The 26,902-nt window shown below is 42.2% G+C and overlaps 1 protein-coding gene and 1 long non-coding RNA gene across 10 annotated transcripts in view; one reads left to right on the forward strand and one right to left on the reverse strand.

The window, feature by feature from the left end:
- LOC101270044 (TRPM8 channel-associated factor 1) overlaps window positions 1-20,963 on the forward strand; it is a 105,963-nt gene extending 85,000 nt beyond the window's left edge. For 2 of the 4 annotated variants that reach the window (XM_004272239.3, XM_033432281.2), the window contains exons 7-8: window positions 602-939; window positions 3,610-5,718. In XM_004272239.3, the coding sequence (XP_004272287.1) occupies window positions 602-939; window positions 3,610-3,864 (593 nt within the window). In that variant the 3' untranslated portion in view covers window positions 3,865-5,718. Of the gene's footprint in view, window positions 1-601; window positions 940-3,609; window positions 5,719-20,843 lie in introns of those variants that run through there. The other 2 variants (XM_049714711.1, XM_049714709.1) reach the window with 2 other exon arrangements.
- LOC117202274 (uncharacterized) overlaps window positions 1-26,902 on the reverse strand; it is a 183,210-nt gene that overhangs the window by 90,181 nt on the left and 66,127 nt on the right. For all 6 annotated transcript variants that reach the window (XR_007479158.1, XR_007479159.1, XR_007479160.1 and 3 more), the window contains exon 2: window positions 3,058-3,140. This is a non-coding gene — a long non-coding RNA (uncharacterized LOC117202274). The remainder of the gene's footprint in view (window positions 1-3,057; window positions 3,141-26,902) is intronic.

Consider the following 26,902-nt stretch of genomic DNA (forward strand, 5'->3'; position numbering starts at 1 on the left):
ATCTCCTTCAAACGTGTTGGCAATGAAAAGAGAGAGTAAAGAGGTTTATGTTAAGTATTCGGTGGTTTAGAGGAAAGAAGGCCATCTTTAAAAAAAAAAAAAAAACAAACACGGAAATCTGGTTCCAACATGTGCAAAATTCCTCTGGACCTGTTTTCTAATCTTCAAAAAACTACAAGATTTTCACTGTTAAAAAGTATAACTCTGGCCAACAGTAGCGTACACAGGAGAAGGAACGGCACTGCCCTAGCCTCAGGGATCTCAAATTCAGACACGGGACCTAATGTTGCAGACTCACATGCAAAGAAAACTCACACAAAAGGAAGCACTGAATTATAGTGAGAATGACTATATAAAGTGTTAACATTTGGGGGGCCAGAGAGAAGGCAAGGCATAGCTCCAGTGTGGAGGCCGGGAAGAAGGGTCGGGACTTTTCAGACCAAGTCAAAGAAAGCATCTGCTTTCCAATCAGCATGGAGATTCTGGAATTATGGTGGCAGCCAGGATGGCGAGAAAAAAATACACCATGGAGAGGAATGAAGGGAGATGGGTTTGGGTGGACCACGCCCACCATGCCTCACTCTTCCTTTTGCGTTCCCAGGCTGGATGCACTCAGGATACCCTATCATGTGCCACCTGCAGTCAGTGCAGGAGCTCATCAGTGAGATGGGCATGAGAAGCAGAGGTCTGTGGGGAGCCATCCACGAGCTGGGCCACAACCAGCAGCGGCATGGGTGGGAGTTCCCCCCACACACCACCGAGGCCACCTGTAACCTCTGGTCAGTCTATGTGCATGAGACGGTCCTGCACATCCCCAGGGCTCAGGCCCACCCAGCTCTGAGCCCTCCAGAACGAGAGAAAAGGATCAAAACACACCTGGGAAAGGGAGCGCCCCTGAACGACTGGAATGTGTGGACAGCTCTGGAAACGTATCTAAAGGTACTGAACAGAAATTCAGGGAGATGCGGGCCACTAGACCCTCAGTCGTGTAGCATCCTGGATCCCAGGAGCTCTCCAACTCCTTCACCACCCCCATCAGCCTGGGCCCACCACCTCCCCTGGCTGCATGGCGGTGCTTCTCAGGTCATACATCTCTAAGATGGAGATAATGATGCCTGTCCCACTCACGTACTGTGGTTTTGTGATGATATGTAAGAGGAAATGAAAAATACTGTGAAAAGAAAAGAAGCAGAGAATGTAGTCTCTGGGTATATCGGTCAAGAGCAGAAGCTCTGAGTCACAGCGCTCCCACTCACTCGTCCGTCCCTTGTCCCCGAGTAGGTGCCTTGGAAATGGCGATCGTTTTGCTTTGCTTCGTTTTCCCTCACCTTAGTTTTATGCGTCAAGTGAGTGTTGCATCCCTTCATAATTACAGTGATGTGTTAGGGGCAACTCCATTACAAGAAGGCCTCTTAGGAGGTAAATGTGTCAACGAGATTCTCATATTTCCATCACCCATTTGAACCCAAAATGTCTTTAGAATGAATAAGTAAATAACCAACCCAATAGAAGAACACCGAAGTCCCAAAGTGAGTCGATTTCCTATAAAATAAGCATAAATCCCTTTCCCCTCCCCCATCCTGCTTTGAATTTTTATATTTTCAAGTTGTCAAAGCCACTCCCCATGTCAGATCTCCTATACTGTCTACCATGACTCTTTAGATAGTGGGTATTGCCCACTTTTTACAGGCACATACTGAGTTAGAGAGTTTAAGCATCCTGTCCAACGTCACACATTTAAATGATGGACCCAGAACCTAAAATCAGGAGCTAATGACAAGCCCAGGCTTTTGCACTTCTGAACCCTCCCTTTGATTTTTTTTTCTTTTTTCACTCATTTTCTGAAGAGTGAGTGTGAGACAGCCCCAGTCAATGAGATAACTAACTGTGTAGCATCAGCTCAGGATTCTCCTAGAGCCAGTCTGAGGGTCTACAGGGAAAGGGACCTTACATGGTAGTTGCCACTGAAGTGTAAGGCAAAGCCCTAATTCCACCCTACCTACTGACCCACTCACCATGAATATCATTTTGCAATGATATTTGCAAGGGAGGGAGACCCCTCACCTTGAAGCCTGAGACTTGGTCCCAGGACAGAGAGATACCTTCTGTTTTCTTCACCTGTGGGAGGTCTGCTCGCCATCATTCCTCCTGCTGTTGCCTTAGCATAGATCCTCAGGACTCTCTTCGGTTTTACAAGCCTCCTCAGTTTTTCCAGCATCTTGCTTCAACCACCTATAATCCATCTTCCACACCACTTCCAAAATAATCTGAATATTCCATGTTTAAGCTCGTCAAGTGTTCTCCTTCACACACAGAATACAATGGAAGCTGCTTAGCTGGGTGCAGAAGGCCCTTTATCATCAGGCTTTGGCCAACACCTCCATCTCCATCTCCCAATTTCCCGTCTCCATAATTATCCTGCAGTTTACTGAGCTGCTTCCCGCTATAAACACATCTTGCTGTTTTTGTTCCTATACCTCCTCACGTTTCCTTCCTGCAGCTGCAACGTGCCTGAACACCTTGTCTGTTACCTGTCAAGTCACCTGTCAAAATTCAGCTCTCTTGTCCTCTTCTCCCGACATCATCTCCTTGACAAGCCAACTTTTTTTGTAATTTGTTTACTTACACGTCTGTCTCTCCCATTGACCAGTGACCTCCAGATAAACAAGAGCCTTAATCATTTTGCCTAGTGAAATACCCGGCACATTGTAGGCATTTTTTAATGTTATGTGTGTGATAAATGTTTAATTTGTTGAGTACTAATTAAGAGAGATGAGCAGGACGATTGTCAAAGGCCAAGCAGTGAGAGCAGATGAGCAGTGAGAGCACAACAGTGAGAGCAGAGGGAGGCCGATCCAAATGCCATCTGTCCTCGGGCTTTTGCCCCTCAGAGTCAGAGGATTCTCCTCCATAAAAGGGCGTGGTCTCGGAAACCTCAAGATCCCGGCTAATTCTAAATCTCTATAATCTTGAAAAGAGTCTCCTGCCCATGGCTTTCAGGTGGGCTGTTCCCTGTAAAATATGAGTCACTCTCATTTTGAGCTCCTTGTGACATACCTGCTTCTTCCTTGTTTTGTCCCAAAGGCAGTGTTCCACAGAGAAAAACAATAGCCTTGAAAATAGTCACAGCTCTGAGACGGCTGAAAAAGAGAAAAAAACAAGGGTTTTATTCTGTCTGGAAGGTTTTATTATGTCTGGAAGGTGTCGGAAGTGCCCAGATTTTGGCTCCCAAAATCCCCATCTCAGTCAGGCTCAAACCTGTCTGATGCCTGGGAAACACTTAGGAACTGGGGATATAATTTTTTAAAATAGGGATAATAATGATAACTGTCATTTATTGAGTATTTACCTCTTTTCACCCATTAGGGTCTTCATGTAGTCCCCTACTACATTCAGGGGGTACAGAGTTTGTGGCCAAGAAGTGGAATGAGCCAATAAGATTGTGTTTATGTGCAGGGTTGAGATGGGGAGATAAGGGCAAGCAGAGAAATGAAGCTAGTGAATGATTAAGGGGAAGAAATCACCAGAAATGAGATGCACTCATGAACACGCATGTTGCAGGTATTTTCACAAACTTGTACCTCATCCTGCCCCTTCCTTCTCTTCCAGCTCCAGGAGGCCTTTGGATGGGAGCCATTCACCCAGCTCTTTGCTGAGTACCAGACCCTCTCTGGCATCCCCAAAGACAACACTGGCAAGATGAATCTGTGGGTGAAGAAGTTCTCTGAAAGGGTACAGAAGAACCTGGCTCCTTTCTTTGAGGCCTGGGGCTGGCCTGTCCAGAAGGAAGTGGCTGCGAGCCTGGCCTGTCTGCCTGAGTGGCAGGAAAACCCCATGCAGATGTACATCCAGACTGAGGACTAAAAGATGTGCACGAAGGGGGGTGTGTGTGGGACGGGGGGTGATCACTCACCAACTCTGCCACCCTCTTTCTTGCCTAGTGTACCCTGAGCCTGAATCCTACTTCCTACTTCCTTCCTACCTCCTACTTCCTACTTCCTTCCTCAGGAAGGCCTTTAAGGCCCTAAGACACAATGGGACCAACCTTCTCAGGCTGCTGTGCTTCTTTTATTGTTTCTCTGCTGGTGCTCTTGCTCTCATCAAGAGCCTTGCTTCACCATCCTCATCCTCCAGAAGAGGATGTTTCGTCTTGGCATCTTGAGTTTCTGCAGGCTCTTTGCTTCTATTTATGACCGGTAGTTCTAAAGACCATGGATTCCATTATAATCTGGTATCACTCCCTCACCCCAGCCAGCCCTGAACAAAGCTCTTAACTTCTGCTTTGAGAAGCTTTCTAACAGCAAGCGAGACAGGCTGGTATGATGGAGAGAGCCCTGAACCAGCTTTGGTTCTACGGAAAATCACTGAACTCCGTCTGCATCTGGATTCTTATCCATGACATGGGATAAAAATCTATTGTTTGATGATGGTGAACGTCTTTGAACACAACCTGCAGACGCATATAAGGGAGCTCTTCAGCTTTCACCAGGCCCCACAGTAGCCTGTCTGCCCACTTTCATGTGGACAACCTGAAAACTGAATCTCCCTTCAGAGTCAACCTCCCTGAGGTCAGCATTCAGTCTTGTGTGAGAGTATTCAGTGAACACCAGTGCTGTTCCCAGACATGGTATCAGTGATAGTCCTCACGATCCTAGCCCATCCTATGTGTCCTTTCTTCTGCCTCTGGAAAGATTCTTGGGTATAACCTAAGCCCAAGAATGTGGTATGAACTCAAACTGGAGGTTACAAAGCTATTGGGGTTTGGTCTTCTTGGTTAGTTTCATCTTCGAGTACATTTGCTTCGACCAAAGGAAAAAATCATTCCAGCAGCCCTACCAACTCCATAAGCCCATTGGTTCTTAGTACAAAACAGGTGTCTGACTCCTCTGGTCACCTTGGAATCAAGGCACTGTCAGTTATCGACAGCTACTGTGCTGAGAGGGCCATGGCCAGGACAGGCTCCAATGGAACAGGATTCCTGAGTGCAGCAGACCGAATTAACCCACACTCACTTATTACCCCACAAACCAGCATCCCCAAGCTTTCTCATAATCTCATTCCAACCCATCCCGGCTCTTTGGCTGGGTGGCATTCCAATTAGAGATGCATCCTCAGGATTAATGGGTGTACATCTACCCATTTTCCTCTAGCTTGCTTTTAAACCATATTTTTGTTGTTTTCAATATCATTCCATTAGCTTTGTTGAGAACAGAGAGACTCCTCAGGTGGAGAACTAACCTAGGGAATGTCTTTTTCTGAAACCCATCAGCACATCCTTCTCCCAATTCTAGGATAATTTCCTTTTATTTCACTAGTGTCCTTCGTCAGGTGCTTTTCACATGAAAAGTACTCAGTAAATATTTGTTAATTGAAAGAAAAGTAAAGACACCTAACACATAATGAACAGTCTTTATGTCCCAGACATCGTGTGAGGTATTTCCTATGAGTTATCTTACGGATATTATTATCCCATTTCATAGACGAGAAAGTGAACACTTAAGGATATTAAATAGCTTCTGAAGTCACAAAGCTAATAAGAGAAAGAGTCGGGGCTTGACTGAAGCCCACAGCAATGAAAAAACTGTAGAGCTTGTCTCCAAGGATGATTTTCAATTTAGAAACAAATTCACCGAGAAAATGGAAGTTCAACAAAGTTCTGACTTATGCCATGTTCACTATTGAATTTTTATTAAATACAAAATTTAACCTCTAAGAAAATATTGGTACCTGATTTTCTGGTTGTCTCAGCATGTGATTAGCTTCCCTATAGGTAGAGAAAGGATTTGAACGCAGGCAACTCAACTCCAGAACTGGTGTTCTTACCCGTGATGCTAGGGATGAGTAAATGAATGGATAATGCTGGGTTTAAGAGGTTGCCATAGAGACAAAGACAAAACCTGACTTTTCCCCACATTCTCTGTAGTGGAAGTTGGAGCCCTTCTCCCTCTTACAGAAAGACTGTGGCTCTGCCGCTTGTTTCTAAGTTCAGAATTAATTGCGTGTACCTGTGACACTCTCAGAGTATTCTGTATTCCAGAGCAAACTTGCTCCGAAGGATGTCTGTGCAGGTCTGGTGAATGCCATTTACCAGGGAACTGTTATAAGTGCTTTTTATTTGTTTATCCTCACAACAGTCCTATGGAATAAGTACTATGACTGTCTCCATTTTTCAGAGAAAGAAGCAGAGATACAGGGGTAGCAAGTGGTGAAACCACATTTCTGTCCCTGGAAGTTGGACTCAGGACCCACACTTTAGCCAGCACACTATATACTACCGCACACTATATTACTATATTACTGGGTCTGCCACAACCTGTAGCTCTACTTGCACAGAACTATGTGTATGGCTACTGCGTCACAAATGACCACATAAAAACTACTAAAAACCAAACAGACTACTTCTAGTTACTCAAACAGGAATTATTTAACCATTAGGGTCATGCATCCAAGGCACACATCCCTCAATACCAAGACCCTGCCCTACCAAGTCTGAAAGGTTTTAAAGATCCTATGCTTCAAATAACAACTTCGTGGAGTCCTGGAGGAAGCTTGTCTTAACCTCAGGGCTTGTATCCAAGTGTCCTTTGCTCATTCTTAAGGATACCCAAACTTCCATCCTCATGTCTAAGACTGTTATTAGACAAAGGAGCCCATGCATTCTTATAGGTTACTAGATCGAATATCTGAAATACCGAAATTTCTAGCAAATTGGATAATTTTCTAAGGAAAGAAATCACCATAGGATACTTCAGGGAAGTAATAATGGCTACTTTAAAGTTTTAAAGGAAATTAAAAAGGACTATACCTCTATCTTATCTCCCCTGAGCACGAGATAGCCAGCGACTTATTAGAAGAATGGACAATTAATTTCAAAAAATTAAAGCATTAGTGGTTGGTCACACTAAATGGAACCACAACACCTCATACTTGTGGCAAATACTGTTGAAATAAAATAACAAGCACTTCTAAAGGTTAAAGTGATCTTCTATCTTGACTAAATCTCTGGCATTGTACATTCCCTGATCGCCTATGTTGCTCTTTGTCTCCCCCTTATGGCCACCTAGAAAACCTTACAGCTCCTGACCATCAATTGTAACAGTGTAATTATTCCCATGGAGGCAAACTCTGTTTCTGTCTTAGTTTTAGTTTAAAAGACATATTCATGTGACTCTTCCCATGAAGAAACAGATTGGTCAATATGCTCTTCACTTTTAACATCCATAAAAAAAACCACCCAAATCAATTTGCTTCAACTGGAATGGAAACAAATTCATCTACTCTTTAGCTCATAACGTTGTTAAAATGGATTTAGATTCTTGGCATACAAAAGAGTTACTGCCGTTATCAATTACACATATGAAGTTTTAGTTAACACTTTTTACTAAATTTATGACTTTCATAAAATAAATGATTATTAGAACAAGCCCAAGAGGCTTCCCAAAATATACCTTTGGGGCCATCCAGACCACAGAGAAATATTCTCCCAAAATAAACATTACCTTTCTCTCATTTACACTAGCTCTTGTAAGAAAGAGGTACAAAGATTAGTAGCCTTATAACTAGTGGTAGCCCATTCAAGATTTGGTTAGGCTTCTCCAGCCTAATGCTTTGGGACATGTGTAAATTAGTGACCTCCCACTGGGGAAAAGAACTAGTAAGATGTTTACAAGTTTTTCAGGTCACAGTACAGGCTGCCTTTCCATTTGTCTCATGCCACAGAGAAAAGGAAACTTGGCCGCTTGGTGCCTCTAAGGGCCAATTTTGGGGGGAAAAAAGCTACTCACAGAAGGACGTCAAGTGCTACAAACTACTTATTAAAAACTGAGTAATGGGGCTTCCCTGGTGGCGCAGTGGTTAACAATCCACCTGCCAATGCAGGGGACACGGGTTCGAACCCTGGTCCGGGAAGATCCCACATGCCGTGGAGCAACTAAGCCTGTGCACCACAACTACTGAGCCTGTGCTCTACAGCCCGCGAGCCACAACTACTGAGCCCACGCGCCTAGAGCCCGTGCTCCACAACAAGAGAAGCCACCGCAATGAGAAGCCCACGCACTGCAACGAAGAGTAGCGCCTGCTCACTGCAACTAGAGAAAGCCCGCGCGCAGCAACAAAGACCCAACGCAGCCAAAAATAAATAAATAAAATAAATAAATATATATTTTTAAAAATTGAGTAACGAAAATATCTCCAGCCACAGGACAATTAAGGCTAATAAGACCTCTGCCAAAAAAATGTCCAAGTACATTTGGAAATAAATTCATGAGGAGTTTCATCCATATCTTGGTCATTCATCACCTCATCAAAATAGGATCCATGACCAGGGAGTTCTAACACTACTCTTAAGAGCAGAGTTCTGACCTCATGGGTCTTTAGTTTTGATTCTCTGTTCTCAAACTTTCTGTCAAGAACTTTGTGGCCCTGCTTAAGACAGCACTGAAAGCAACATCTATGTCCTGCCCAAAGATCCTGAAAGGCTGCAGAATCAAATGTTTAGGTACAAAGAAAATTCCTGCACCACCTCCGATGATCTGGAACCTGGGATCAAGCGCTAGTGTGCGGGACAATTAGTATACTGGATCCAAACTAATATAGAACAAGTAAATCTGAAAAGCGCTGGTCAAATATACAGATTAAGTACAATTTTAGTCTCATATATTGATACCAACCAAATATACATAAAAATGTGTGTGTGTATATATATATGAAAAGATTCTAAGCAGAATTATGCAGTGGATATCTTAATCAGAACTCATGTTCTAGGGAGCTCTAGCTATTCCTCTAGTGGCAAGAAATTGTTGTATGAATGTGAACAGCTGGTTGCCCTTAGAAGGATCTGAGTCAATGTATTCCTTTAATTGTTACCAAAATCCTACACTCAAGTGGAAAAGGACAAAGAAGAACAGATAGTACTGAGGGAGATTCTACTCTATTTTTCTTTGTCTTTACTTGAAGCAAGACTCCTTGATGTACACAGTTCTCAGTTTAAGGCAATAGTGATTTAAATTAATTTGACTAGGCTATTATGATTTCCTAGCAAAAATACTCAAACCTCTTGGGAACCCCTCCAGAGATAATGAGACCTTGGAGTAGGGGTTGGGAGTTGGGATATAGTCTTAAGACATTTAAAGATCAAATTTAGAGGAAACATGGAAATTCTTTGAATCTGTGCTAGGGACAGACAATTTGAATGAAGAAGCAATAAGATACAACTGAGAAGCAAGTAGGACTTTCATCTTTACTTGCCATAATCCTGTTGTTATAATACAGACTTTAACAATGGGGGGAAAAGTATTTTTATGAACATTGTCATGATTTCTACACAAGTTATAATGTGCTCTAATAACTAAATTTGGAGTTTTTAGAGTCACAATAAGCAACCCAACAATATTCTTATTATTATGAAATGCATCATGCTCACAAAAAAATTGTGTAAAACATATGCACAATTCAAATAATAATTGTAGGAGGTGTGGCCAAGATGGCAGAGTAGGAAGACCCTGAGCTCACCTCCTCCCATGAGCGCACCAAAATTACACTATTTACAGAGCAACTATCAATGAGAATGACCTTAAGTATGGCAGAAAAGATTTTCCACAACTAAAGCTGTAAAGAGGCACCACAGGATGGGTAGGCGGAGTGGAAATGCAGTGCAGTCAACACCCACACCCCGGGGAGAAGACCCTTGAATGAAAGAATAATCACAACTGCAGAGGCTCTTGCAAAAGAGCCAGGGGTTCAAGCGCCACATGGAGCTTCCCAGCCCAGGGGTCCTGCACTGGGAAGATAAGCCCCAAAACAGCTGGCTTTTAGGCCTGTGGGGCCTGTGTACAGGAGAGCCAGAGAGCTGTAGGAAACAGAGACTGCTTTTAAACGGCTCATGCAAAATCTCACATGTTCAGAGATCCAGCACAGAGGTCACTAATGAGGTCGAACAGTTTCCATATATTAATTAGACATTTAGATTTTTATTTTTTGGTTTTGTTTTTGAAGTGCCCATTTAAGTCTCTCATGCATTTTTCTGTTGGATTTTCTGTGTCATGATATTTTGTGTATATAACTGTGGTCAGTTCTTTGTGTAGCTGATAACTTCTCCCACTCTGGGTTGCCCTTCTTCTTAGGGTATCTTTTGATAAACATTGTTTCTTAAGTTTATGTAGTCAAAGTTAGTAATCTTTTCCTTATGGTTAGTACTGTCTGTATCTTAATTAATTTTTTTGTTTACCCATACTTCATGTAGATATTTTTCCTACAGTATCCTTCTAACGTTTTATAAATTTTCTTTCAATTTTAGATCTTTGAATGAGTTTTGTGTGTAGTGTGAAGTAGAAACACAATTTCAGTTTTTAAAAACATGGATTCCCAGTTATCATAGCACTGTTCATTAAAAAGCTCCCCCCCCCTCTCATCTACAGGGTCAAGTGTCTGTATATGGGTGGGCCTTCCTGGATGCTCTCTCTTCCTTTCTGTTGATTAATTTTTCTATCTCTATGACAATGCTATGCTTTTGCAATATTTTTACAAAAAATCTTGATATTTGTTCTACCTTTTTTTTCCTTCAGGAACATTCAACTATTCTTGGTTCTTTGTTGCTTTCATTTAAATTTTAGAATCAGCTCACTGCGTTTCACCGAAACAAATAAGCGAACAACTACAACAATAAACTCTGCTGGGACTTGATTCTAAGTAACTTCTTAAAAACACAAGAGGAGCTTCAACATGGCGGAAGAGTAAGACGTGGAGATCACCTTCCTCCCCACAGATACACCAGAAATACATCTACATGTGGAACAGCTCCTACAGAACACCTACTGAACGCTGGCAGAAGACCTCAGACCTCCCAAAGGGCAAGAAGCTCCCCACGTACCTGGGTAGGGCAAAAGAAAACAGAAAAAACAGAGACAAAACAAAAAGGACAGGACCTGCACCAGTGGGAGGGAGCCATGAAGGAGGAAAGGTTTCCACACACTAGGAAGCCCCTTCGCAGGCGGAGACTGTGGGTGGCAGAGGGGGTGCTTCGGGACCGTGGAGGAGAGAACAGCCACAGAGGTGCGGAGGGCAAAGCTGAGAGATTCCCGCACAGAGGATCGGTGCTGACCGACACTCACCAGCCCGAGAGGCTTGTCTGCTCACACGCCGGGGCGGGCGGGGCTGGGAGCTGAGGCTTGGGCTTTGGTCGGAGCGCCGGGAGAGGACTGGGGTTGGCGGCGTGAACACAGCCTGCAGGGCATTAGTGCGCCACGGCTAGCCGGGAGGGAGTCCGAGGAAAGGTCTGGACCTGCCAGGGAGGCAAGAGACTTTGTCTTCCCTCTTTGTTTCCTGGTGAGCAAGGAGAGGGGATTAAGAGCGCTGCTTAAAGGAGCTCCAGAGACGGGCGCGAGCCGCGGCTAACAGCGCGGACCCCAGAGACGGGCATGAGACGCTAAGGCTGCTGCTGCCGCCACCAAGAAGCCTGTGTGCGAGCACAGGTCACTCTCCACACCCCCCTTCCGGGGAGCCTGTGCAGCCCGCCACTGCCAGGGTCCTGGGATCCAGGGACAACTTCCCCGGGAGAATGCACGGCGCGCCTCAGGCTGGTGCCACGTCACGCCGGCCTCTGCCGCCGCAGGCTCGCCCCACATCCGTACCCCTCCCTCCCCCCGGCCTGAGTGAGCCAGAGCCCCCGAATCAGCTGCTCCTTTAACGCCGTCCTGTCTGGGCGAAGAACAGATGCCCTCAGGCGACCTACACGCAGAGGCAGGGCCAAATCCAAAGCTGAACCCCGAGAGCTGTGCGAACAAAGAAGAGAAAGGGAAATCTCTCCCAGCAGCCTCAGGAGTAGTGGATTAAATCTCCACAATCAACCTGATGTACCCTGCATCTGTGGAATACTTGAATAGACAACGAATCATCCCAAATTGAGGAGGTGGACTTTGGGAGAAAACATGTATTTTTTTTCCCCTTTTTCTCTTTTTGTGAGTGTGTATGTGTATGCTTCTGTGTGAGATCTTGTCTGTACAGCTTTGCTTTTACCATTTGTCCTAGGGTTCTGTCCGTCCATTTTTTTGGTTTGTTTTTAATTTTTTTCTTAATTATTTTTTAATAACTTTATTTTATATATTTTACTTTATTTTATTTTATCTCCTTCCTTCCTTCCTTTCTTCCTTTCTTTCTCTCTTTCTTTCTTCTTTTCTGCCTTTTATTCTGACCCGTGTGGATGAAAGGCTCTTGGTGCTCCAGCCAGGCATCAGGACTGTGCCTCTGAGAGAAGAGAGCCAACTTCAGGACACTGGTGCACAAGAGACCTCCCAGCTCCACGTAATATCAACGGCGAAAATCTCCCAGAGATCTCCATCTCAACGCCAAGACCCAGCTTCACTCAACGACCAGCAAGTTACAGTGCTGGACACCCCATGCCAAACAACTAGCAAGACAGGAACACAACCCCATCCATTAGCAGGGAGGCTGCCTAAAATCATAATAATGCCACAGATACCCCAAAACACACCACTGGACATGGACCTGCCCACCAGAAAGACAAGATCCAGCCTCATCCACCAGAACACGGGCACTAGTCCCCTCCACCAGGAAGCCTACACAACCCACTGAACCAATCTTAGCCACTGCGGATAGACACCAAAAACAACAGGAACGACAAACCTGTAGCCTGCGAAAAGGAGACTCCAAACACACTAAGTTAAGCAAAATGAGAAGACAGAAAAACACACAGCAGGTGAAGGAGCAAGATAAAACCCACCAGACCTAACAAATGAAGAGGAAATAGGCAGTCTACCTGAAAAAGAATAGGAATAATGACAGTAAAGAGGATCCAAAATCTTGGAAATAGAATAGCCAAAATGCAAGAAACGTTTAACAAGGACCTAGAAGAATTGATGAGCAAACAAACAATGATGAACAACACAATAAATGAAACTAAAAATTCTCTACAAGGGATCAACAGCAGAATAACTGAGGCAGAAGAACGGAGAAGTGACCTGGAAGATAAAATAGTGGAAATAACTACAGCAGAGCAGAATAAAGAAAAAAGAATGAAAAGAACTGAGGACAGTCTCAGAGACATCTAGGACAACATTAAATGCACCAACATTCGAATTATAGGGGATCCAGAAGAAGAAGAGAAAAAGAAAGGGACTGAGAAAATATTTGAAGAGATTATACTTGAAAACTTCCCTAATATGGGAAAGGAAATAGTTAATCAAGTGCAGGAAGCAAGAGAGTCCCATACAAGATAAATCCAAGGAGAAACACGCCAAGACACATATTAATCAAACTATCAAAAATTAAATACAAAGAAAAAATATTAAAAGCAGCAAGGGAAAAACAACAAATAACACACAAGGGAATCCCCATAAGGTTAACAGCTGATCTTTCAGCAGAAACTCTGCAAGCCAGGACGGAGTGGCAGGACATATGTAAAGTGATGAAGGAGAAAAACCTACAGCCAAGATTACTCTACCCAGCAAGGATCTCATTCAGATTTGATGGAGAAATTAAAACCTTTACAGACAAGCAAAAGCTAAGAGAATTCAGCATGACCAAACCAGCTTTACAACAAATGCTAAAGGAACTTCTCTAGGCAGGAAACACAAGACAAGGAAAAGACCTACAATACCAAACCCAAAACAATTAAGAAAGTGGAAATAGCAACATACATATCGATAATTACCTTAAATGTAAATGGACTAAATGCTCCAACCAAAAGACCTAGACTGGCTGAATGGATACAAAAACAAGACCCATATATATGCTGTCTACAAGAGACCCACTTCAGACCTAGGGACACATACAGACTGAAAGTGAGGGGATGGAAAAAGATATTCCATGCAAATGGAAGCTGGAGTAGCAATTCTCGTATCAGACAAAATGGACTTTAAAATCATATCTTGGGTCACAAATCAAGCCTTGGTAAATTTAATAAAATTGAAATCGTATCAAGTATCTTTTCTGACCACAATGCCATGAGACTAGATATCAATCACAGAAAAACATCTGTAAAAAATACAAGCATATGGAGGTTAAACAATACACTACTTAATAACTAAGAGACCACTGAAGAAATCAAAGAGGAAATCAAAAAATACCTAAAAACAAATGACAATGAAAACACGATGACCCAAAACCTATGGGATGCAGCAAGCAGTTTTAAGAGGGAAGTTTATAGCAATACAATCCTACCTTAAGAAACAAGAAACAGGGCTTCCCTGGTGGCGCAGTGGTTAAGAGTCCGCCTGCCGATGCAGGGGATGTGGGTTCATGGCCCCGTCAGGGAAGATCCCACATGCCGCAGAGCGGCTGGGCCCGAGAGCCATAGCCACTGAGTCTGCACGTCTGGAGCCTGTGCTCTGCAACGGGAGAGGCCACAACAGTGAGAGGCCCATGTACCACACCCATGTACCGCAAAAAAAAAAAAAAAGAAAAAGAAAAATTAATTTAAAAAAAAGAAACATCTCAAATAAACAACCTAACCTTACACCCAAAGCAATTAGAGAGAGAAGAACAAAAAAACTCCAAAGTTAGCAGAAGGAAAGAAATCATAAAGATCAGATAAGAAATAAATGAAAAAGAAATGAAGGAAACGATAGCAAAGATCAATAAAACTAAAAGCTGGTTCTTTGAGAAGATAAACAAAATTGATAAACCATTAGCCAGAGTCATCAAGAAAAAAGGGGAGAAGACTCAAATCAACAGAATTAGAAACAAAAAAGGAGAAGTAACAACTGACACTGCAGAAATACAAAGGATCATGAGAGATTACTACAAGCAACTATATGCCAATAAAATGGACAACCTGGAAGAAATGGACACATTCAGAAAACTACAGCCTTCCGAGACTGAACCAGGAAGAAACAGAAAATATGAACACACAAATCACAAGCACTGAAATTGAAACTGATTAAAAATCTCCCAACAAACAAAAGCCCAGGACCAGATGGCTTCACAGGCCAATTCTATCAAACATTTAGAGAAGAGCTAACACCTATCCTTCTCAAACTCTTCCAAAATATAGCAGAGGAAGGAACACTCGTAAACTCATTCTACAAGGCCACCATCACCCTGATACCAAAACCAGACAAAGATGTCACAAAAAAAGAAAACTATAGGCCAATATCACTGATGAACATAGATGCAAAAATCCTCAACAAAATACTAGCAAACAGAATCCAACAGCACATTAAATGGATCATACACCATGATCAAGTGGGGTTTATCCCAGGAATACAAGGATCCTTCAATATACGCAAATCAATCAATGTGATACACCTTATTAAGAAATTGAAGGAGAAAAACCATATGATCATCTCAATAGATGCAGAGAAAGCTTTTGACAAAATTCAACACCCATTTATGATAAAAACCCTCCAGAAAGTAGGCATAGAGGGAACTTTCCTCAACATAATAAAGGCCATATATGACAAACCCACAGCCAACATTGTCCTCAATGGTGAAAAACTGAAACCATTTCCACTAAGATCAGGAACAAGACAAGGTTTCCCACTCTCACCACTATTATTCAACGTAGTTTTGGAAGTTTTAACCACAGCAATCTGAGAAGAAAAAGAAATTAAAGGAATCCAAATTGGAAAAGAAGAAGTAAAGCTGTCACTGTTTGCAGATGACATGATACTATACATAGGGAATCCTAAAGACGCTACCAGTAAACTACTAGAGCTAATCAATGAATCTGGTAAAGTAGCAGGATACAAAATTAATGCACAGAAGTCTCTAGCATTACTGTACACTAATGATGAAAAATCTGAAAGTTAAATTAAGAAAACACTCCCATTTACCACTGCAACAAAAAGAATAAGATATCTAGGAATAACCTAGGTAAGGAGACAAAAGACCTATGTGCAGAAAATTCTAAGACACTGATGAAAGAAATTAAAGATGATACAAATAGATGGAGAGATATACCATGTTCTTGGATTGGAAGAATCAACATTGTGAAAATGACTATACTACCCAAAGCAATCTACAGATTCAATGCAATCACTATCAAACTACCAATGGCATTTTTCACAGAACTAGAACAAAAATTTTCACAATTTGTATGGAAACACAAAAGACCCCAAATAGCCAAAGCAATCTTGAGAAAGAAAAACAAAGGTAGAGGAATCAGGCTCCTGTACTTCAGACTATACTACAAAGCTACAGTAATCAAGACATTATGGTACTGGCACAAAAACAGAACTATAGATCAATGGAACAGGATAGAAAGCCCAGAGATAAACCCACACACATATGGTCACCTTATCTTTGATAAAGGAGGCAAGAATATACAGTGGAGAAAAGACAGCCTCTTCAGTAAGTGGTGCTGGGAAAACTGGACAGTTACATGTAGAAGAATGAAATTAGAACACTCCCTAACACCATACCCAAAACTAAACTCAAAATAGATTAAAGACCTAAATGTAAGGCCAGACACCGTCAAACTCTGAGGGAAAACATAGGCAGAACACTCTATGACATAAATCACAGCAAGATCCTTTTTGACCCACCTCATAGAGAAATGGAAATAAAAACAAAAATAAACAAATGGGACCTAATGAAACTTAAAAGCTTTTGCACAGCAAAGGAAACCATAAACAAGACCAAAAGACAACCTTCAGAATGGGAGAAAATATCTGCTAATGAAGCAACTGACAAAGGATTAATCTGCAAAACATACAAGCAACTCATGCACCTCAATATCAAAAAAACAAACACCCAATCCAAAAATGGGCTGAAGACCTAAACAGACATTTCTCCAAAGAAGATATACAGATTGCCAACTAACACCTGAAAGAATGCTCAACATCATTAATCATTAGAGGAATGCAAATCAAAACTACAATGCGATATCATCTCACACCGGTCAGAATGGCCATCATCAAAAACTCTACAAACAATAAATGCTGGAGAGGGTGTGGAGAAAAGGGAACCCTCTTGCACTGTTGGTAGGAATGTAAATTGATACAGCCACTATGGAGAACAGTATGGAGGTTCCTTAAAAAACTAAAAATAGAACTTCCTTATGACTCAGCAATCCCACTACTGGGCACATACCCTGAGAAAACCATAATTCAAAAAGAGTCATGTACCAAAATGTTCATTGCAGCTCTATTTACAATAGCCAGGACATGGAAGCAACCTAAGTGTCCATCATCAGATGAATGGATAAAGAAGATGTGGCACATATATACAATGGAATATTACTCAGCCATAAAAAGGAACGGAACTGAGTTATTTGTAGTGAGGTGGATGGACCTTACAGACTGTCATACAGAGTGAAGTAAGTCAGAAAGAGAAAAACAAATACTGTATGCTAACGCATATATATGGAATCTAGAAAAGAAAAAGAAAAAAAAATGGTCAGATGAACCTAGGGGCAAGACGGGAATAAAGATGCAGACCTACTAGAGAATGGACTTGAGGATACGGGGAGGGGGAAGGGTAAGCTGGGACAAAGTGAGAGTGGCATGGACATATATACACTACCAAACGTAAAATAAATAGCTAGTGGGATGCAGCCGCATAGCACAGGGAGATCAGCTTGGTGCTTTGTGACCACCTAGCGGGGTGTGATAGGGAGGGTTGGGAGGGTGGGAAATGCAAGAGGGAAGAGAGATGGGGACATATGTATATGTATAACTGATTCACTTTGTTATAAAGCAGAAACTAACACACCATTGTAAAACTATTATACTCCAATAAAGATGTTTTAAAAAATAAACCCTGGAGTAAAGGTAGGTATTTAGAGAAAAATGAGGAAGTCTGATTGCCGTCCTCAGGCTCTCAAAATGATTCCATAAAATGGATTAAGACTAAATTAGAGAAGGGAGAAATTATAGTGTTTTCCCTCATAGTCCCAAATGCAGACACAGGACATCATGGCACTGAAACACATCACCCACATAGCAATTCACGGGAATAGTCACCCATGCAAAAATGGAAAAAAAAAAAAAAAAAAAGGAATGATGACACTAATAGTCACATTACATGTACGTATACCCCTGGGGTCAAGTAGGGATGAAAATGAAGAAGTCCAAGAAACTGGGAAGGAGACCGGCTAGATTACAAATAAGCTTGGACAAGAGGGTAAAGTCCGATGCTTTTCTGATTAATCTGGGACTACTTAAAATGTTCTGGGCTTCCTGGGATGGTGGGAGAGATATAATCTACAAAGAACATCGTTCATCACCTCAGTTCTTCTTCCTCATTGCTTCCTTCAGGTTGGGTGCAGTCTGGATACCCCATCATGTGCCACGTGCAGTCAGTGCCTGTGTTCCTTGATGAGACGATCATAAGATCCAAAGGCACTGGGGTCTCTTCCACGAGATGGGCCGCAACTTGAAGCATTCTGGATGGATTATCCATCCTCATACCAGTGAGGCCCTGTGCAACCTCTGGTCAGTCTATGTGAGAGAGACAGTGCTGGACATCCCTGGGAATCAGGCCCACTCTCGTCTGAGTCCTCAAAATCGGGAGCAGAGGATCAAAATGCACATGGACAAGGGAACCCCCCTGACTGGCTCTGGAAACATATCTTCAGGTACAGAGCAGAAATGGAGGGAAACGGGGACCACACTACAAGTCCTTCAACACCGCCACCAGCCATGGGCGCACCGCCTCCCCTGGACATGGGAGACGGCTGCATGGTGGTGTCTCTCTGTGGCTCAGGTTTCACATGTCTAAAATGGATAATGATGTGTGTCCTACTCCTCCCCTCCACCTCAGAACTTTGTGGAAATAAATGAAAGTGGGTAGAATCACTGTGAAAAGTATAGCACGATAACACAGTTCTGGCCATGAAAACTGAGGTAGACTCGCAGCTTTGCCAAATACAAAATTGAGTGGTTTCTCCTGAGTTATCTTTATAGTTCAGAAGACAAGAACATCACCTCACTACAACAATGCATTACGAGGACACAGGCTGGGGAAAGTGACCTGGTAGCAAGTTTCTCAAAATGGTATCTTCTTACTCAAACCCCAAGTGTGGATAAGTCCTAGTTCCATTATAAAAGAAGTAACATGTGTAGTGTTTTTCAGCTTTTCAAAGCCTTCCCTTCCATTTCCCCCATCTAATCCTTGCCAGCCTCGTGAAACACATTAAGGACGTATTATCACAATCCTCATTTGGCAAGTGCAGAAGCTGAAGGTTAAAGGGCATAAGCAGTCTGTCATCGACCTTAAAACTGAGAGAAAGGGGAAGACCTAGAACTCAGGTGTGGTGTTCTGACTCCAGACCCCCGCGCCTTTGGCACTACCGCACGCCGTCTGGATGTTCACGATTCCAAAGATTCCGAGATTACTTCAGGCCGCACAATAAATTTGGACTGTTCCATTTTCCTTAGCAATAACTAATCTGTCTGAGCACATGCATGAAAGAGTCAGTGTCCCAGAAGCTTGACCTACAAGTTCAATTCAAAGCCCTTGGGGGCAGACTCCCTTCACTGCTCTCTACCTGGACTTCCATAGCTCTGGGGCTGGATTCAGGCCAGGCGGCCACCTCCCTGACCCCTCACCTTCCATTCCCACCACATGGTCAAAATTCAAGTCCCGGGCGTCTGTCATCCAAGCTATTCCAATAGCCTCTTCACTAGTCTCCCTGCTTCTATCCATGACCCCAACTGACCTGTCTTCTAAAGGTGCTGACAAAAAAAACATACATTTCAGCTAATAAAACTTCAGTAACTCCCTGGTGCCTCCAGGTAGAATGCCACACTCTTTAATAGCTGGCTCTGCCTTCTCCTCCTGCCTCGAGATCCAGATTCTTGCCTTCTTACTCATTCGCCAGCAAATCCAAACTGTTTACAGTTTTCAGAACACATTGCCACGGTCCATGTTTCTGTACATTTGCAAATATTGCTCTTTCTCACCAAAATAGTTTTGCCTTCTTTATATACCAAGAAAACTGTCCGTCTTTCAAAATCAGACCATTGTCACCTTCTCCAAGAAGCCTTCCCTGAATATGTTCCTTTGAGATATTAGTTACTTGCTCCCCCATGTTACAATTGTGTTGAAATGACCCCAGGTTGTCAGTTATTTAATTCAATTCAATTAATTAAAATTTAATGTAACTTAATAAGTTGATTACAATTAGTATTAGATATCTCCTAATGGCTCAGTCTGTGATCTCAGCTGAGCAATAATGAAAGAATGATAGTGGTGTTGGCTGAGACATTCTACTTTAACTTGTCTTCAAGGCAGTGCTTCTCCAGGGTCATAGATTCCTAAATGATGGACCAGGATTGTGTCCTTTCTAGCTCTCAAGTTCTATAATCCCAACTATCCTTTTCAGAGGGCCTTCCAGGAACTGACTCTGAGTACACATCTCTCCCTATGTCTGAGTTCATCCTAGCTCTACCCACACAAAAAAATGCATTCTTTTTACACATCTGCCTGTCTCCATAAGACAATGTGGCAGACTTACTAAGAGTCGAGTCTTCAACAAAGAACAAAAATATCTTTACATCTGGGTGGTGTCTGTGTTTTCAAGTGGAAGGATTCCACTTTTCAGCTCCACAAGATGATCCTCATCTATGTCAGATTAAAATCTTTATCTACCACTAAGCTTAGGAGAAAAATACTAAAAGTGACTACCATTTATTAGAGACCAAGTAAAGTGCAAGCACAGACTCCATCTCTGAGACTGGAGTGAGGCAGAATAAGATACGACACCAGTCACTGGAATGAGCATATGAGAGAATGGAGAAGGAGAGAGCCACTGTTGAGAATTAAATCAGTGTTAAAAGATAGCTTACAACTAAGCATTACCATGTAATTTTATGTGAGTATGTGTCGGGGGGGGCGTGGCTTTTGTAGACCAGACACCTCATTCTGCCCCTTCCTTCTCTTCCCAGCTCCAGGAGGCCTTTGGGTGGGAGGCATTTGTCCAGCTCTTTCCTGAGTACCAGACCCTCTCTGGCATCCCCAAAGACAACACTGGCAAGATGAATCTGTGGTGAAGAAGTTCTCTGAAAAGGTGCAGAAGAATCTGGCTCCTTCCTTTGAGGCCTGGGGCTGGCCTGTCCAGAAGGAAGTGGCTGATAGCCTGCCCTGTCTGCCTGAGTGGCAAGAAAATCCCATGAAATCATATGCACACTACAGAAAGGAGTGAAGAATTGTAGAAATGTTCACTTTAAAACAGATCATTGGATATAACAGATCTAATTCTCACATAATCAACCCAAATTTCAGCTTTATTTTTTTTCTCAGTCTTGTTCAGAATATCCTAATTCATTTGCAACATAGAGATTAAATTAGACAGTGATTTTTCAAAATTAGTAATTTGCATAACTCAACCATGTTTTCTCTAGTTTTATTTTTTAATCTTAAGAGATTTCTTTCTTGATTTGTTTAGTGTTTTACATTTGCTTTATCGGGTGACAGGAACTGCTCAGACCCAAAGACTTAACCCCAGGAATGTCTTTCCTTGGATCCCTTTAGAGCACCTTTCTCTTTATCCTAAAATTATTTCATACGTTTCACAAATATCTTTTGTCTGCATGGTTTGAACACAGTAGTTGGTCAACAGATACTTGATGAAAATGAATAATAGGGGCTTTCCCGGTGGCGCAGTGGTTGAGAGTCCACCTGCCAATGCAGGGGACATGGGTTCGAGCCCTGGTCCAGGAGGATCCCACATGCCGTGGAGCAACTAAGCCCGTGCGCCACAACTACTGAGCCTGCGCTCTAGAGCCCGTGAGCCACAACTACTGAAGCCCGCGCGCCTGGAGCCCGTGCTCCGCAACGAGAGAGGCCACCGCAGTAAGAAGCCTGCGCACCGCAACTAGAGAAAGCCAGCGTGCAGCAGCGAAGACCCAATGCAGCCAAAAATAAGTAACTAAATTTTAAAAATAAATATAAATAAATAATAAGAAGAAAAAGAAAATGAATAATAACAACTACATGATAGAGAACTCACTGTGTGCCAGCCAGCAAGTGCTTTAACTGGACCAAGTCATTTCCTGATTGCAGCGACCCTGAGTTAGGAACTATTACAGGTCCTGTTCCAAGTAGGAAAACGTGTTCCTGGAAATTAAAGCTCTAACGTTATAATAGGTTAAACTTCATGAAGATATATTTCATATGCATAGGGGAGGGGGTGCTGATTTACTACTTCACAAAATTCTTTAGAATTATTCCTGCAGCATAGAGGACCACGCACATCCATTTCACCTCTACAGATGGGAGCTGCCACACGGCCTACCAAACACCCCATGTGGTTCCTTTGGGAAATGATCAAACAATTTGCTGACAATTCAAAGCCTGTTATCTGAGAAAATTTGATGTTAGTGTCAGAAAGATTGACCCAGGCAAGCAAACGAAAGAAATACTGGCTTGATAAAAAGTTTCGTAACTGAGTTATCTGTAGTGACATGGATGGACCTAGAGTCTGTCATACTGAGTGAAGTAAGTCAGAAAGAGAAAAACAAATACCGTATGCTAACACATATATATGGAATCTAAAAAAAAAGAAAAAAAAATAGTTCTGATGAACCTAGGAGCAGGACAGGAATAAAGACGCAGATGTAGAGAATGGATTTGAGGACAGGGAGGGGGAAGGGTAAGCTGGGACTAAGTGAGAGAGTAGCGTTGACATACATACACTACCAAATGTAAAATAGATAGCTAGTGGGAAGCAGCTGCATCGCACAGGGAGATCAGCTCGGTGCTTTGTGTCCACCTAGAGGGGTGGGATAGGGAGACGCAAGAGGGAGGAGATATGGGGATATATGTATACATAAAGCTGATTCACTTTGTCGTACAGCAGAAACTAACACACCACTGTAAAGCAATTATACTCCAATAAAGATGTTAAAAATATATATATATTGGCTTGTTCCATGCATATCAATGAAACCTTTGCAAGGCACGTGGTTGCGTTTTGGTCAGTATCTTCTGTGCTGGAGGATTAATGCTGCTGCAAATCCATGCTGAATGGAGTACTGCTAAGCCATGGATGCATATATAATCTCCACTGGCACACAAGGATGCTTAAATTTCAAAGTGACAAACTAACAAGTGGCAGAGCAAGGATTAACTGTAAGAACAGTTGATTTGGATTAACTGTAAGAACAGATGATCATAGCTACTCTTCCTCTAGTTACAGGAGCCAAATGTAAGCTCAAAGGAGAAGAATACATAAATGCGCCTTTCTTTAGTGGACTTACTCACTTTTTCATCTGTTCTATGACGCTTCCTCTTGAGAGCTGCCTCTACCTTCTCCATGATTGCAATGGGGTTGTCAATCAAGGGACCACAGCATTCCCATCATAAGAGCCGGCACGAGACCACGGACAACCAGAGTACTCCATCCTCTGGACCTAGTGACTGGATTGCGGATGTTCACACGACTTAAGTAGAACCAGGCAGTGTCCTTTTTTGATAAGTAATAAAGTCACTGGTGAGGAAGAACAATTTTTTTTCTGAGATCACAGGTTCCATGAGCCATTTAAGCCAGGAGCTGCCTTGTAATATCATCTTTGCATAAAGAGAGGCTGATGGACAATGAAACCCACACAAAGAAAAACAATGACAAAGACAAAGATCTATATCCTTAAGGACATTGTTCAAGAATCTAGATCTAGTAGCGCTGCAAGCCCCATGGCAACACCCAGACTCTTCTGTTCCTTGAATCAATAAATTGCTTCCTTTTGCTTCTACCAGTTTGAGCTGAGTTCCTGTTACCTGTCATCAGAAATGTCCAAATAAAATTTTTCCCCTTTTTAAGTCCTCTCCAGTTTGCTATTGGAGCAATGTGACTCCTGCCTTTTCTCGGGAAGGATTTACCTGGAATAGACCCTCCTGCTTTCACATCCCTCTCCTCTACTCACAGTGGGCAGCTGCAGTATAACATGAGTTGAGACAGTGGTAACACAAGCCAGCTTTCCACTGATGGTAAAGATAAGCAACAGTCCCCAAAGCCTTCGTCTCTAGAATTCCATGATTCTGAAACCATACACTCTTGTTTTTAAAGGTACCTCTGGACAGAGAGGCTAGACAAAGAATTTGGGTTTTATTTTCCAGCTTTGGAAAGACAGGAATCTGGTCGGAAAGGCTGACAATGGTTCTTTGTCTTCTCTTTTGGGTCTCAATCTAAAAGTCATTTTTTAGAGGAAACGCCATGCCCAGCTGTGTCCTGACCATGCACGCTGCTTACCAGCAGCCACGCCACCCATGCTTCACCCAATACTTCTTATCACATTCACATTTAATGTGTGTTTAATGTTCTCTTCCCTCACCAGACTGCACACTTCATGAAGGCAAGGCTGCCGTCTATATTTCTCAGACTTTATCCCCAATAAATAGCACAGTTCCTGACGCATCGGAAGTTTTTTATGGATAGGTATTTGTTGGCTGACAAGACTGATTAAGGACTCCCAACGCCTGTCCACAATGAGTATCTTATAGAGTCCTATGATATTTGCTGAAATTCAAAGAAATTCTTCCATTATTCTAGAAGGAAGCAGTAATATGACCTTAGCCTTTCCTCTATTTTTTTACACCTCATACCCGGCTACAAAAATTTTGGTCATATTTGTGGTCAGACTGGATGAGTGGGAACTTTCCATTGGTCTCCTCCCAACCACTCGTATATTCAAGATTCAGTACTTATGAGAATGTTTGTTTTTAGCAAAATTTTTGTGGGGAATGAAGATGGAAACTTTCAAGGGATGTAATCATTTTTAAAATAAATTTCTTAGGTCTTGACATTTTATGGTCTCTGTCTTCACTTCTTCGCATACCTGTTTCTTTTCTCGCTTCACTTGAACTTCAGCCAACATTAATTTTGGAGAGGTTTTCCTTTTCTCTGAATCATCACTCCCCCTAGTCCCGCTATATGCTGTTAAACTGTGGATCAAGGGCATTCCTCTAAGTCAGGATGATCCCCAAATCTTTCTATATCATCAACCAAAGTAACCCAGTCCTTTCCTGTCTGTCCTCAAGATGGCACACTGAGCACAGGCTCCAGCCTCTTTCGACTCCTGGCCAGAGATTACTAGGAAGGCCAGATCTTTTCTAAAATTCTAACACAGCATCCCCTAAAAGATCCAGGGAGATGGTATCACATGGTAAAAGAAAACCAAGAACCTGCTCAGTGCAAAGTGCTTTACAGAGAGGAGTAACCACAGGAATTCTCCAAATCCAGAGAAGGTAGCTTGGGGGAACAGATCGATCTCAAGAATGCAAGGATGATGCATTTATAGTATACCTAATACGTTCGCTGAATTTACAGATCGTAAGAGAAAAACTTTACAATCGTGACAAAAAATAGTTTGACAAATTCAAGACACAGTCATGATTAAACATTTTGTAAGACAGTGAAGTAGAAACTTCCTATAACAAGTAGTGTATGCACCAGAAACCTTTAGCAAGCATTATACTCAGTAGTTAAAAAGCAGAAGCACTCACATTACACTCAAGAATGTGAAAAGAATGTTCACTCTTAGTGCTACCTTCAGCATATCCTTGGAGGTCTTTATTAATGCATTTGGACAAGAAAAACAGACTGCAAAGGAAGGGGAAAACAGTCATTATTTTCAGAAAATATGACCCTCTATATTTTGGGATTGTATATAATAGACAGCTGATGAAGTGGATGTGATGGGGACAGGTAAAGAGAGATCGAGGATGACACCTAGGGTCTTGGCTTGAGCCCTCAGTGGGTTTTGTTTTGTTTTGTTTTAATTTTTTGTTGAAATATAGTTGATTTACAATATCGTGTTAGTGTCAAGTTTACTGCACACCAATTTAGAGATAGGTGATAGGTAGGTAGGTAGATAGGTAGATGATAGATTGATAGATAGATAGATAGATTCTTTTTCAGGTCCTTTTCCCTTGTAGGTCATTACAAAATATTGAGTATAGTTCCCTGTGCAATAGAGTAGGTCCTTGTTGGTTATCTATTTTATATATAGTAGTGTGTATATATATATTAATCCCAACCTCCTAATCTATCCCTCCCCCCAGCCCCCTTTCTGCTTTGGTAACCATAAGTTTGCTTTTTACGTCTGTTTTGGAAAGAAGTTCATTTGTATCTTTTTTTTAAGATTCCACATAGAAGTGATATCATATATTTGTCTTTCTCCATCTGGTTTACTTCACTGAGTATGGAAATCTCTAGGTCCATCCATGTTGCTGCAAATGAGCCCTCAGTGTTTTTCATACCTTTAACTGAGATGATGGGAAATGAAAGTATGGGATTAAGAGAAAACATGAAATAGTTTGATATATGAGTCTAGACGTTAGAGGTTTGGAGTACAAAATTAAGAGGAGTTATTAGATAGGCAGTTTGATAGATGAGTCTAGACTTCAGAGCAGAGGTCCAGTCTGAAGATATAAATTTAGAACTCATTAGAATATAGACGGTATTCAAAGCTTTAGGCCACACTGAATACCTTAAGAAAAAGAACACTAGTATGCTGCAAGCCACTATTTTAGTGAAAGCAAATGAGATTGGGAAAGACTAGCTTGGTGAGATAAGAAGAAAACCCAAATTTATTACAGTGTCACAGAACTGTGGAGAAGAAAATAGTTTTTTATAGCAAAGAAAGGGGGAGATGTCAACGGTTCATGTTGCTGAATGCTCGTGAAAAAATCACGTAAAACGAGTGTGGAGACAATTCTGGGGTCGGTCCTTGTGGGTGGTGGCTGAGTCAGAAAACAGGTCGAGGAGAATGGGAGGTGAGGGATTTGAGACAACCCATATTCGAAACACTTTTGACACATTTTTCTTGGTATGGAAGCAAAGAAAAAGGGTGATAACTAGAGGGATAAAGGACTAAGAAAAAATTTGTTTTTGAAGATAATGAAATAATAGAGAATATTTCTACAATGAAGATGTGAATAATCCAGTATGGAGCGAGAAATTTTGACATGTGCTTGAAAGGGGGGGGGGAGGTAAATTAAATTTAGT

The sequence above is a fragment of the Orcinus orca genome, chromosome 9 (assembly GCF_937001465.1).
Source record: "Orcinus orca chromosome 9, mOrcOrc1.1, whole genome shotgun sequence".
NCBI lineage: Eukaryota > Metazoa > Chordata > Mammalia > Artiodactyla > Delphinidae > Orcinus > Orcinus orca.